Genomic DNA, 15,474 nt, shown 5'->3' on the forward strand with positions numbered 1-15,474 from the left:
ATGTGGAGGTGGTGGTGGTGGTTGAGCAGTTGGTGGAGGTGGGGGTGGGGGTGGTGGAGCAGATGGTGGAGGTGGTGGTGGAGCAGATGGTGGAGGTGGTGGTGGAGGTGGTGGAGCAGACAGTGGAGGTGGTGGAGGTGGTGGTGGAGGTGGTGGTGGAGCAAATGGTGGAGGTGGTGGAGGTGGTGGTTGTGGAGCAGATGGTGGAGGTGGTGGTGGAGCAAATGGTGGAGGTGGTGGTGGAGCAAATGTGGAGGTTGTGGTGGAGCAGATGGCGGAGGTGGTGGTGGAGCAAATGGTGGAGGTGGTGGTGGAGCAATTGTGGAGGTGGTGGTGGTGGTGGTGGTGGAACAGATGTGGTGGTGGTGGTGGTGGTGGAGCAGATGGTGGAGGTGGTGGTGGAGCAAATGTGGAGGTGGTGGTGGTTGAGCAGTTGGTGGAGGTGGGGGTGGGGGTGGTGGAGCAAATGGTGGAGGTGGTGGTGGAGCAAATGTGGAGGTGGTGGTGGAGCAAATGTGGAGGTGGTGGTGGTGGTGGTTGGAGCAAATGGTGGAGGTGGTGGTGGAGCAAATGTGGAGGTGGTGGTGGTTGAGCAGTTGGTGGAGGTGGGGGTGGGGGTGGTGGAGCAAATGGTGGAGGTGGTGGTGGAGCAAATGTGGAGGTGGTGGTGGAGCAAATGTGGAGGTGGTGGTGGTGGTGGTGGAGCAAATGGTGGAGGTGGTGGTGGAGCAAATGTGGAGGTGGTGGTGGTTGAGCAGTTGGTGGAGGTGGGGGTGGGGGTGGTGGAGCAAATTGTGGAGGTGGTGGTGGAGCAAATGTGGAGGTGGTGGTGGTGGTGGTGGTGGAGCAGATGTGGTGGTGGTGGTGGTGGTGCCGAAGTAAGATATATGAGAAGTGAATGTCGACAGCAAGATGGAGGGGTGTATGTTTGACAAAACCATCAAATCACAGCTTCAATTTTATTACAACAATCTCATTATACTATTTCAAATAAACGTAATTGAATTACACTGCTTTTGGCTTTGTTTTTTCAGGATAAGGGAGGGAGGGGTTACGGGTAAGTTTAAAAACTAAAAAGGGGTCGCAACCTGAAGTAGTTGGTGACCTGTGACTATGCGAATAACCTTCTTGTATATATTGTAAGTAGAGCAACATATAAGTCAAACCTCACATTTTGTGGGGCTAGAAGAAACGAAAAAAATAAGTCGAGCATAGCATTTAACTAAGGCGAAACGAAACTAGGGCCGTCTGATGACCTCTTTTAGGCCAAGGTGGCCAAGGTGGCCTATAAAAAACCTGTCCTAAAACTCGAGCCACGTGGCTGTCTGGAATTTCTTATCGTCTGCCACTGGCACGAGCTCGTCACATCTACTACCGCATGTGGCCGGATCGTTAGGCTGCGACTGTCAGAATGCACCGCCAAACTCATTTATAATTACGGCGTGCCAACTCTAATTAAAACATCAGAGCAGTAGCCAGGGAAAGTACCGACATTTGCAGTTTTTGTCAGGAAATCCCCTTCCCCCCATGCTCATCTGGCTGTAAGTGTTTACATGTAGATGTCATCTCATTCTTTTTGGTGTCGGGCTTGACTGATGACTTTCACAAAAGGGCTTGACTGATGACTTTCACAAAATATTCCAGCATAAAACACGAACATGCAGTGGCATGGGGGTGGGGCTCGGGGGGGGGGGGGATGTCTTAGTAGGGCTGGGAATGGGGAGCGCCAGTTTGATTTTAATAAAAGGAATTTTGATCTTGTTCATTTCTGTTTCATTACATAGACCTAGATATTGCATAATATCAAACACCACAAAAAATGAATCAGCACCAAGGTGAAAAGATAATAGCATCAACTAATTTGCTTTCTTTCATAAAAGCTATGTGTGAAAGATCTCACTTGCGACCAAAGCTTTTACGAAAGAAAGCAAATTAGTTTTATTTTCATATTTTCAGTGCATTTTAAAAGCTTGTTGCTATAGAGTTTTTTTAAAAATATTTGTTTTATTTTCTACTTTTTAGCGATTCCTAATTTATGAAGACGAAACGACTAAAAATCGCGCAGCGTCAAAATGGTCAATGACAAAACAGCCCCGACAAATCGGCCCCGGACATAAGAGCCCCGTCAAAACGACCCCGTCAAAAGGGCCAGCGACATATGGCCCCGTCATATAGGCTCCCGACAAATAGACTCCCGTCATTTAGGCTACCGACAAATAGGCTCCCGTTATATAGGATCCCGACAAAAGGGCGCCGGTTAATAAGACTCTCGACATACAGGCTCCCGCCATTTAGTTTCTCCACAAAACGGCCCCCGTCATCACGACTCCCGACAAATAGGCTCATGTCAATTTGCCTCCCGACTAAAGGACCACTAAAAATACGGTTTCTGTAGAGACTAATTCTCCCGGCAAAACGGGCTCATTAAATATGACATCTGCCAGTGGGACCCCTTCATCAATATTCTTTAGAGTTAGCTTATCCAACACTCTTATGTAATACAACGTATGCATCTCTTGTTCGGCAGGCCTTATTTTTATTATAATTGTTTATCTATTATAAAAAATGAGCCAACCCGCGGCCTATCATGCGCCGCTATTTAGTTGTTTTATTTTCTACTTTTCAGTAATTCATAATTTGTGAATTCGACAGTACCAATGCTGCCACTGAAAATATTTGCTTTAGAACACTATCAGTAAGTCGTTAAGGACGATAACCCCCCCCTCCTTTCCGCCAACCCTTACCCTACCCCCCCCCCCGCCCCCCGTGAAAGCAGCCTCCTCTTAGTTACCTCCCTTAAGTTTAAAATTGTTTCAAACTAAATTATCTGCTCCTAATAGCCGTCACTAAACCCGGCTCTACGATTGTAAACATTTAGCGTGAACCACAGCTCACCAGACCATGCGGGGGTGGGGGTGGTAAAGATATGCTTAGAGAGGAAGAGAGGGGGCTGCTAGGTGCGCTTACAGCTTGGTGTTTTCTAGGGTATCCAAGAAGAGAATTATATGTATATATAGTATCTATGACTTGCATAAATGAGTCGGTTATAGGCTGTTCCAATTCAGTGTGTGGGGAGATGGGTCCCTGGTTATCCCTACCTGCAGTATGCTTGTAGGTTATCAAGACAAAATGCCATTATCCTGTAAACATCACGTAGATCTATATCATACATTTACACTTCTGTGCTCGCTTTTATGCAACTCATCTTTACTGTTGTAAAAAAAAATAAACATTATCAAAACTTTAGAATTGGTGGAATTTAGCTGTTAAGGGCTCGATTTGTTTGTGAATTGATGTTGGTTCATGAAAAATAATTTCATTCAGGTATTTAAAAGAGGTTATAGTGATAGTGGAGGTAGGACACAATGGTTACTTTTATGCCAATAGTGGTCATGCCATTCATTAGTCAGGAGCCAATATGTCCTAAGTCATTTTGTTGGAAGCCAATATGTCGTGAGCCCATTTGACGGTAGCCCATTTGTCGTGAGCCCTTATGTCGGGAGCCAATATGTCGGGAGTCCATTTGTCGGGAGCCTAAATGTCGGTAGCTCATTTGTCGGGAGCCTATATGCCGCGTCAATATGACAGGAGCATATTTGACTGGAGCCAATAAGCCGGGGCCCTTTTGACGGAGCTATTTTGACTGGGTCGTTTTGTCGGGGGTCGATTTGACGGGGTCATATTAACGGGGCCGTTTTAACGGGGCCGAATTGTCCAGGGCAATAATCGTGTTACCTCCCCTTAGTTTCAAATCGTTTAAAACATTTTATTATCTGCCCCTAATAGCCTTCACTAGATCGACCGGCTCTACGATTGTAAATATTCCCGTGGACCACAGCTCACCAGACTGGTCGGGTGTTATCTTGTTATCTCCGCTTCTGTTATTGATTATGGTTAGTTTCAAAACCGTTTAATTAATTTTTAATGACTAATTAAACATCTAATTAAATTAACAAATAGATAAACATGTATAGTCATCAAAGTGGAAAGTATCTGGAAAGTTTGAACGAAATCGCTGCATTAGAAGTGGGTCAAAATGACTTGCCACAAACAAACAGATGTTGCGAACTAAATAAAAGCTTGTAAAAAGCCTGTAGAAATGACAGTGGTTAAAGTGAACGAAACAGCGGCCAGGTCATGACGACCTATATCCTAATGTCAAGATGACATTTCGAAACGAGCAGCACTGGACGACAAGCAGACGGTAGAGCGAGCCACGGCTGACCCGAGACCCGGCCGGTGGTTTCTCGCTTCATGCCCCACCGCACACAGGACGACGCTACACTCACACAAGTTGCGCCTTCGCTCGCTCCACAACCGTCTGCTTACCTTCTGACACTTAAATTGTTTGAACTCGCAGAACCTAACATTTAAAAAAAAATGGAACAAAAAATAAACTAAGAGTCAGGAAAAGCCATATCAAGCCTGAGCCACACACCAACTTTCAACTCCCGAGTGCGACACGGTTACAGTCTGCACTCGATTTATCGACACGGAAATTATATTTATAATTTTTTGGGTCGATTTTCCCACCAGAACTCACAAGCGAGTGAGGAAATAAACTAACTGTACTGATCCTAATATGAAGTGAACTCAATTATGTCTGATTAAATAGTTAGCTCGATAAAGATGTTATCATTTTAAAAACTCCGCCGAATGACTGAGGTTTTTTTTTCATGTTCACGGGGGGTTATTAGATGAATCGCTCGGGGTCTCATGTCAAACACACACTTGACTGCCAAACTGAACTACACCTTCGTGTGAAGTTTTTGCAATCACACACACACACACACACACACACACACACACACACACACACACACACACACACACACACACACACACACACACACACACACACACACACACACGCACATACACACACACACACCCACACACCCACACCCACATATATATATATATACATATATATATATATACATATATATATATATATATATATATATATATATATATATATATATATATATATATATATATATATATATATATATATATATATATATACATATATATATATATATATATATATATATATATATATATGTATATATGTATATATATATATATATATATATATATATATATATATATATATATATATATATATATATATATATATATATATATATAAACCAATGTATATTTCAGCTGTGTTGAAGATACTTCTGTAACATTTTTCATCACTTTGTGTACTAGAACAGTTCACCCAATCATCACGTTGTGTACTGGAGCAGTTCACCCAATCATCACGTTGTGTACTGAAGCAGTTCACCCAATCATCACTTTGTGTACTAGAGCGTTCCTCTCTTACATGTGGCTGAACCTGCTCCGCATGGCTGAAGCAGCGAGGGCACCACTCTGTGCACGTCGGTGTAACGTTACAAAACTAACACGACCTCACCACACTAACATGAAATGACCTCACTAACTGACCTTTCTAACACGTTTAAGTGGGAATAAAAACTCTCAACTCTATATTAAACATTAATTATATAACGGCCTATACACTAGATAGGACTCGACTCTCTAGCTGAACTAGATGGGACCAATAGGACTCGACTCTCTGCCTGAACTAGATGGGACCAATAGGACTCGACTATCTAGCTGAACTAGATGGGACCAATAGGACTCGACTCTCTAGCTGAACTAGATGGGACCAATAGGACTCGACTCTCTGCCTGAACTAGATGGGACCAATACGACTCGACTCTCTGCCTGAACTAGATGGGACCAATAGGACTCGACTTTCTTTCTACCTTAACTACACACAAAAGTCCCATTTGACAAACACTACCTAAAAGTACCGTTTAGCCAACGCTAACTAAAAGTCCCGTTTAGCCAACGCTACCTAAAAGTCCCGTTTTAACCAACGCTATATTACAAGAAACAATTTAAAAAAAATTGACCGTCGACTTTTATATGAAGTCAAACTTAATCAAAGAATAAAAATAATTCGTTCAATTCACAGTTACATTAGTAGTAAAATGTAAAATCTACTAACAATTTAACTTTAAAAAAATCATAATTCATTTTTTGTTGATTTTTCAGACTGGTTGTAATGGCAAGCCTGGGTTTTTTGGGTTTTTTTTGGGCTAGGGTTAGGGTTATTCATGTCCTACGAACGATTGGCCAATTCTTCAAGTCAGCATTAAAACATCCCAAATTCCCGCCATGTAATTTTTCCTTCATCCAGAAACTGAATTCGTCACCTACGAACTGTCCTGTAATTATTTAACAGTCTACCCCCCCCCCCCCCCCCTGACCAGAAGGTAGTGTGTCATTAACTCATCGTTTCAATAGCAAACACATTGGTCGTTTTTACACATTAGTCAGTTTGATAATCATTGAAACACATTTTGATTTTAAACAAGTTTTAAATAATTTTAAAATAGGAATAAATGCAGAAATAAAACGAACCAGACATACATTGATGTTGGAAAAAACAATTTTAGGGTAAGGGCTAAGGGTAAGAAATACCAAAAGCGAAAATTATGGTTAAATTTGTTGAAAGTTGTAATAACGCAATTATTTCTCTTCTTTACCAAATTATTTTAGCCAAACAACAGCAGATCGCTATAACTTTTACAAAAGACATTTTTAACCTGGGAGGGGGCATTCAACTCCCTCCCGGAGGGCGGGGGAGAGGGAGGGGAAGGATGGGTTGGGCACTGATTAAATTATAGATTTTCAATAAAATAAATATTTTCTATGCAAATTATGTATTTTGTATATAAATCATATATTTTGTAAACCCATTATATATTTTCTATGTAAATTATATTTTCTATAAAAGTTATTTATTATCTATATAGGAATTATATATCTTCTATATAAATTTTATATTATATTTTCCCCACTCCGGATCTTTATATTTAAATAAGGTACAATTATTCAGAGAAGGGAAATAAGTGGCTATTTGTGGAATTCTAATCATAGCTTCCCCTTAATTAAAGAAAGTAAACGTGTTGGTAAGATGTTGGACTTGCGGTACTGGTTAGATTACATCTATTTAATATTAAGTTTATCGGCAGTTACAAAAACATGCTACCTACACGTTAATTTTATCTACAGTTAGAGATCACGTGATACTGGAGGGTAAGGCATGGTGGCCAGAGGCGTAGCGAGGGGGGACGAGGCGGGGGGGGGGGGAATATATGTCCCCGGGGCCGACCCTAGGGGGCGCCAAAATGGGTTGGAAATCAAATTGAAAGTTTGAGGGGGTGGGGGTGTAAATAAAAAGTTCGAGGGGGGGGGTGCAAATCCCAGGGCGCCGGGAAGAACGCTACGCCTCTGATGGTGGCATACTTTAATTAACATCTTTATTTAACACCCAACGAAGCAACAAAAAAACACAAATACTCACCCAAAATGTTGAATTTCCACAGAAGCTCATGGTCTAAACTTAATCTGTATTTTTGTCTTCTTTAGTTCACTCATTTACAAACGGGGCAGACTTTAATGTATATGATAAAATTCAATTTGTTATTTTAAAAGATTAAATATAAATGTATTAATCAATTTATTGTATGAAATAAAATTTAAAAGACAACCTATTTCATTAAATGAATGGTATTATAAAGTTTATATTACATTGACGATTGAGTAAAATCTTTGTTAAATAGAAAACTTGAAATAACGTGTACCAGAGTTCAGTAAACTATTTGGTGTGTGTTTCAACCTTCAATGTACAACTACATCAGTTTTCGCTCCCATAACAAGTTTTAAACTCAAATATCACCCCACTCCCCACTATTTCTCTCTCCCCCCCCCCCCCGTCACCAATTCCACGCAAATCTCCATCTTGTGCTCAGTCGCCTGTGAATTTCTGCAATTTTCCCTGTCATTTTCGTCTAACTCCGCCCCCTGGTCCCACCATTTCGTCCTGACCTCCTTTACCCACCCCACCCCTCCCCTCCCCACATCTAGACCCTTGGTGACCTTTTGTTTATTTTATCAGGCTCAGACACTCAAAGAAAATCTAGAAACTTCTATTGTTCTCCCCCCCCCCCCCTCGCGTCATTTCCCGCGGGACTGAAAGAAAAAGTTTAAACGTAATTTTTAAATAATAATAATATAGTTGCAGATATTCTACACTTTTGTTTAAACATATAGTAGCAGATATTCTACACTTTTGTGCAGTCATATAGTTGCACATATTCTACACTTTTGTGTAATCATATAGTTGCAGATATTCTACACTTTTTTTAAACATATAGTAGCAGATATTCTACAATTTTGTGCAGTCATATAGTTGCAGATATTCTACACTTTTGTGTAATCATATAGTTGCAGATATTCTACACTTTTGTGTAATCATATAGTTGCAGATATTCTACACTTTTTTTAAACATATAGTAGCAGATATTCTACACTTTTGTGCAATCATTTAGTAACAGATATTCTACACTTTTGTGTAATCATATAGTAACAGATATCCTACACTTTTGTTTAGTTAAAACTGCCAAGAATTACACAATTCTCAAATACGTACCACTGTCTATAAAATGAGTTATTATTCCTTTTGTTGGCTACATTAACTAATCACACAGGCCTGTCACACTAGCGTACTTTGTAGAGGGCCAACTAGTGCTCTATGTAGAGGGCCAACTAGTGCTCTATGTAGAGGGCCAACTAGTGCTCTATCTAGAGGGCCAACTAGTGCTCTACCCTATGTAGAGGGCCAACTAGTGCTCTACCCTAAGTAGAGGGCCAACTAGTGCTCTATGTGGAGGGCCAACTAGTACTCTATGTAGAAGGCCATTTAGTGCTCTATGTAGAGGGCCAACTAATGCTCTATGTAGAGGGTCAACTAGTGCTCTATGTACAGGGCCAACTAGTGCTCTATGTAGAGGGCCAACTAGTGCTCTATGTAGAGGGCCAACTAGTGCTCTATGTAGAGGGCCAACTAGTGCTCTACACTATGTAGAGGGCCAACTAGTGCTCTATGTAGAGGGCCAACTAGTGCTCTACACTATGTAGAGGGCCAACTAGTGCTCTATGTAGAGGGCCAACTAGTGCTCTACACTATGTAGAGGGCCAACTAGTGCTCTATGTAGAGGGCCAACTAGTGCTCTATGTAGAGGGCCAACTAGTGCTCTATGTAGAGGGCCAACTAGTGCTCTATGTAGAGGGCCAACTAGTGCTCTACACTATGTAGAGGGCCAACTAGTGCTCTACCCTATGTAGAGGGCCAACTAGTGCTCTACACTATGTAGAGGGCCAACTAGTGCTCTATGTAGAGGGCCACCTTGTTCTCTATCTAGATGGCCAACTAGTGCTCTACACTATGTAGAGGGCCAACTAGTGCTCTACACTATGTAGAGGGCCAATTAGTGCTCTACACTATGTAGAGGGCCAACTAGTGCCCTATGTAGAGGGCCAACTAGTGCTCTATGTAGAGGGCCACCTTGTTCTCTCTCTAGAGGGCCAACTAGTGCTCTACACTATGTAGAGGGCCAACTAGTGCCCTATGTAGAGGGCTAACTAGTGCTCTATGTAGAGGGCCACCTTGTTCTCTATTTAGAGGGCCAACTAATGCTCTATGTAGAGGGCCAACTAGTGCTCTATGTAGAGGGCTAACTAGTGCTCTATGTAGAGGGCCACCTTGTTCTCTATTTAGAGGGCCAACTAGTGCTCTACACTATGTAGAGGGCCAACTAGTGCTCTACACTATGTAGAGGGCCAACTAGTGCTCTACACTATGTAGAGGGCCAACTAGTGCCCTATGTAGAGGGCCAACTAGTGCTCTATGTAGAGGGCCACCTTGTTCTCTATTTAGAGGGCCAACTAGTACTCTATCTAGAGGGCCAACTAGTGCTCTACCGTGGTGTTGGCTAATACACACAAAATGGTGGTTTTAAAAATGAAAAAAATTATTTAATTAAAGTTTTAGGTCAATGTAAACTGCCGGAATAGAATATTTTATTTTGCTTTACCAGTTGAATGTTTAGTTATTTATGTTTAAAATGTGTTGTGTACAAGCTTCGTTGTCTGAAATTTGACTGCAAACGATGTAAATAAATCTAAATCATCCTTTAACCTCTTGTAGGGGTCGTTGGGGCACCACAGAGTGGTGTGTCTAGGGCTTAGTGTCGCTTGGTGGCGCCCACCCCTCTCCTTGCCTGAACCGGATGCTTTCAAATCTGCAAATATTAGATGTCATTTAATTTCCAACAAAAATTCTTATTCAGAACACTATCAATTCATTTACTGAATTCACTGAAACATGTGAACTGTGGTAAAAACTTTTGTTATACAAACACATCACTATGGTGATGGTAAACACCACACAAAATACGTTGCCATTTAGCCTAATTTTAAAATGTGGTATCTTTATTCAAAATTATAATTTGTGAAAACACAAAACGAAATTGGCGATCTTTTAAAAGATAAAAAGTTGAACGAAATTCGCAATCTTGTAAAGGATAAAACGTTGCACGAAATTCACGATCTTGTAAAAGATAAAAAGTTCACGAAATTCGCGATCTTGTAAAAAATAAAAAGTTGCACGAAATTCGTGCAGCAAGTTGAAATATTTGTCAAATTGGTCACTCGTCTTTAGTCGTCTGCTTGCAGCAACTTGTGTGGATATTGTCATCCTGACATACAGGTGTTTGATCTACCTTCCGCCACCACTACTTATCACCACACTACATCCACACCGCCACTACTTATCACCACACTACATCCACACCGCCACTACTTATCACCACACTACATCCACACCGCCACTACTTATCACCACACTACATCCACACCGCCACAACTTATCATCACACTACATCCACAACGCGATTTCTGTCTGACATTTTAGAAAATTTGTCAAGCATGGAAACTTTGTTTTTTGAAAAACCCAGTCAAACCCTACCCTGGTCGTCTGAGCACCCCACTCCACCTGCAAGTGCTTACATTGATCCCAATATATATATATATATATATATATATATATATATATATATATATATATATATATATATATATATATTTATATATGAACCTGGCTTTAAACACTAGAATTACAAGCAAAATGAAAAACAATGAAATTATTTTTAATGAACGTTTTTAAAACTTCGCATAACTGCCGGATATCTTTCTTACAATCTCCAGATGCAAAAGCAGCAAAACAACAAGTGTGTATCCTAAAGTTGATTGAATTAGCCGCTTCTATGGCATATGCTGGGGGCATGCGGGAAAGTGCGATAGCTTCAATTTGACGTAACCCTTTAACTGTGCAGTGCAAGTTTCAAAACTCCAATGTTACTGGATGAGAAGTGCTAGACTAACAAATACATTCTTATGAAAAATATTGACAAGTGAAAATGTCAGGGCTAGTGGTGGGTGGAGGGGCTCACAGGGGCGCTGAAGAGAGCCGGGCTGACTCCCAGAGGCTGATCTCACACATGAGAGAGCTCGTGGCATTTGAAAAAACACACAAGCAAGCAGGAACATTTGGCTTGAATTCTTGTATGCAACTAGCGACGTTTGAAAAAATAATATTGCAAAAAACCCCACACATTGTGTTCGTGACGTCAAACCACACAATCTTGAAGGCACTACCACCTAATTATTTACTCTTCGGCTAAATTGATGAGTACATAAAAGATTGAAGATAAATAGCGACATGACAAATGATCTCAGGACAAATGATCTCAGACAAAATATATTAAGGAAAAATATTTCTAGGATGTTTTTAGTTTATTTTAACATGTTTTAATCCACCGTTTTGTGGATTTAATTAACTTTTTTGCACAATCCAACCCAACCCAAACACAACCCACCACAGCACAACACTAACACAACCCAGCATAACAAATCCCAAGATAACCCAACCCAACCCAGCACAAAACAACACAACCCAACTCAATCCAACACAAAACGACACGACATGACATGACATGACATGACACGACATGGCATGACATGACATGACACGACACGACACGACACGACACGACACGACACGACATGACATGACACGACACGACATGACATGACATGACATGACATGACATGACACGACATGACACGACATGACACGACATGACATGACAGGACATGACACGACATGACATGACATAACATGACATGACATGACATGACATGACATGACATGACATGACATGACATGACATGACATGACATGACATGACATGACATGACATGACATGACAAGACATGACATGACATGACATGACATGACATGACATGACATGACATGACATGACATTTAGTCCCTTGATATATTAGGAAAACACAATTACTTCCCTTTAAAAACATTACATCGGGGGAAAAATACATTTTATTACTTTGTTTTGGTGTTAGGAAAAAAATACATAATTAGCGTGGATTGATCAAGTGAAATGTGGTAAGTAAAACAGATAATTTTAAATACTGCCTTTTTTTTTATTGTATACACTGAACATAATGTTTACTATTTAAAAAAAAAAAATCAATAACAGTTTAGAAGCCAGCTCCTAAATAATCTCTATGTTTACTTCTATCTTCCCGTTTGCGGATAAGCTTGGGGTATTATAGTCGTTCACTATATTGAATCAGGCGCGTCCGCCGGCGCCTTGACATGGTTCGATTTGGCGCCCTGGGATACCCTATGAGCGTTATGGTGCATAATTTCGTTTTATACAGTGCGATAGACTATAGATAAGAAAGGTTACTATAGTCTTTAATTGAATCAAATCTGGGCGTCCTCAGGCGCCCCGACAGGGTGTTATTTGGCGCCCGGGGATTTCCCGTGTTTGCTTTGGCGCCTACGCTCGTTTAAGTGAGTGCAAAAGACTATGAATACGTTGGGGTACTATAGTCATTTACTAAGTTGAATCAGGCTGTTCCGCCGGCGCCCCAGCATGGTGCGATTTGGCGCCCAGGGATAGACTGTAAGCACTTTGCGTTTAAGTTTGCGTTTGTGTTTTCTTTGTGTTTGGATTTGCGTTTGTGGTAGGATTTGTGTTTGTGTTTGGATTTGGATTTGGGTTTATTTTCGTTTGCTTTTTTGTTTGCATTTTGTATTTGTGTTTTCTTAGTGCTTGTGTTTGTGATTGTGGTGTTTGTGTTTGTATTTGTGTTTGCGTTAGTGTTATGTTTGTGTTCAAATTTGTATATAAGTTTGTGTTTATGTTCTGCGTTATTGTTTGCGTTTAGGTTTGTGTTTGTGTTTGTATTTGGGTTTGGGTTTGTGTTTTTGTTTTTGTTTTTGTTTGTGTTTGTGTTATATTTGCGTTAGTATTAGTGTTTGTGTTTTGGTTGGTTGTGGTTAGGGTTAATTCGAAAAGTAATATATTTCCTAAACCCGGGCAATACCGGGTATATGCTGATTACTAAACACACAAGTCATGGTTCTTTACAGATAGGTTTTTCACAGGGGTCAGTGCAGGGCCTTGCCGGGACGGCTAGTATTTATATAAAAAATGCTTTTATTATTAACATCAGTGAAAAAAATAAGAATTATCATTATTCTTTCTTTTATTTTATTTATCGACGTATTATTATTTAATTAAAAAGAACGTCTATTTAAAAACGAAAGACCTAAAAATAATTGTTAGAGCTCATCAGTGTTCGTGTGTATTATTAATTAAAGCTTACATAACCCAGCTAATGTTCTGATCACATGACGAGTTTTTCCCCTCCCACAAAACTTGGCGCGCTTCCACTTACGTTCGCTTGTGTCAGAGTCGAGGCTGAGAATGTAGGGTGATGCCTTCCTTAAATATGTTCACCTAATTCTGTATTTTCTTTTATAATCCAAGACAAAATATTTCGAGCGGGCGCAGTTAGATTTGTGTTTCTTACACCTAATCCAACGCGTGCCCTTTTGTAACAAGAAGATGACCTCTTTGCTTGATGTAGTTGTAAACAAAAAGTTTAAAATAGGTTACACAAAGTTTTGATGGTTTACACTTTCAATTTTTTAGGCTCCATATTAGTGGGTTCAATTAAGGTGCGTCTCGTACAGAGGGCAACGGGTGGGGGGGGGGGGGGGGGTTCAAAAGAGACGCGCGGGTTGATCACTGAAGACATGAATAGAATCATTAAACCGTTTGATGTATTTAAATTTACTAACCTTAATTAAAGGGCTAATATAATTTAAAGTTTTACAATAGTTTACGCACCTACTCGAATTAACTGTCACAAAAGCCTATAAACAAAAAGTATGAACGATTTACTATGGCCTTATAACTATAAAAGAGTTTATAAGGTTTTAGTTTCAAAAACATTTGGAAAATTGAATAGGTGTTGCAACAAGAAAAAAAAGAATCTTTAATATTTATGTAGGTACGGCGAAATCGAATGGTAAAACTTACATAATAAAGCTAATTGGAATGGTAGAACTCTACATAATACAGCTAATTGGAATGGTAGAACTTACATAATACAGCTAATTGGAATGGTAGAACTTACATAATACAGCTAATTGGAATGGTAGAACTTACATAATACAGCTAATTGGAATGGTAGAACTTACATAATACAGCTAATTGGAATGGTAGAACTTACATAATACAGCTAATTGGAATGGTAGAACTTACATAATACAGCTAATTGGAATGGTAGAACTTACATAATACAGCTAATTGGAATGGTAGAACTTACATAATACAGCTAATTGGAATGGTAGAACTTACATAATACAGCTAATTGGAATGGTAGAACTTACATAATACAGCTAATTGGAATGGTAGAACTTACATAATACAGCTAATTGGAATGGTAGAACTTACATAATACAGCTAATTGGAATGGTAGAACTTACATAATACAGCTAATTGGAATGGTAGAACTTACATAATACTGCTAATGCCCGAAAGTTTCGAGTTTTGATCCCGCACCTGAGTCTGTAAGACGTCCCTGTGAAACAGACAAACTCTACTTCATCTGCCCTATGTGGTGCGGGCATGAACGGGAAAAGCTAATGACGAAATATTTATGCATATACTGTGCACATTTTTTTTTACAAAGATTGCATTTTAAATCTGTAGCCCATAAAATGGAAATGGATTGAATGTATTTTAAATCAGTAAAATATAAATGTGCCGTTTGTTATTTTCTTGGCTTGTTGCTCATTACAGATCGGCACGATCGGTTAGCGGACGAACATCCGCTAAGGTGTTCGCATGGGCGCTAAAACTAGATCGATATTTCCAGCTATTCTTTGACTTGACCGGACTTTTATTCGTTTTGAAGCAGATAGGTTTATTAGTGACGAGAGTGAATGGTAGATAGGAAAGCAAAATTTATATGAGCAATACCACAGCGACATGTGCAATGACGTACGTCGACACACTCTATAAAAATGTGAAATAACAGATGTAGAAACGTTTGTTAAAAATGTGAAATGACTGACGTGGACCAACTCGCTACTGGGTGTATGCTGTTGAGTGCCCGTCTACACATCCCCACCCCCGGCTCGGAAATGTTTTTGGAATCTGCAGTAAGAAA

General features: G+C 40.1%; 1 protein-coding gene across 1 annotated transcript in view; it reads right to left on the reverse strand.

Annotated features, from left to right (window-relative positions):
- The window catches only part of LOC131942650 (multidrug resistance-associated protein 1), a 96,257-nt gene extending 88,528 nt beyond the window's left edge, over positions 1-7,729 (reverse strand). The window contains exons 1-2 of the mRNA XM_059302548.1: positions 7,668-7,729; positions 7,388-7,477 (exon numbers count right to left, since the gene is read on the reverse strand). Coding sequence (XP_059158531.1) covers positions 7,388-7,417 — 30 coding nt within the window. The 5' untranslated portion in view covers positions 7,418-7,477; positions 7,668-7,729. The remainder of the gene's footprint in view (positions 1-7,387; positions 7,478-7,667) is intronic.
- Between the last annotated feature and the right edge of the window lie 7,745 nt (positions 7,730-15,474).

Source organism: Physella acuta, unplaced genomic scaffold, assembly GCF_028476545.2.
Source record: "Physella acuta isolate Inbredline_101_S28 unplaced genomic scaffold, ASM2847654v3 ptg000416l, whole genome shotgun sequence".
NCBI lineage: Eukaryota > Metazoa > Mollusca > Gastropoda > Physidae > Physella > Physella acuta.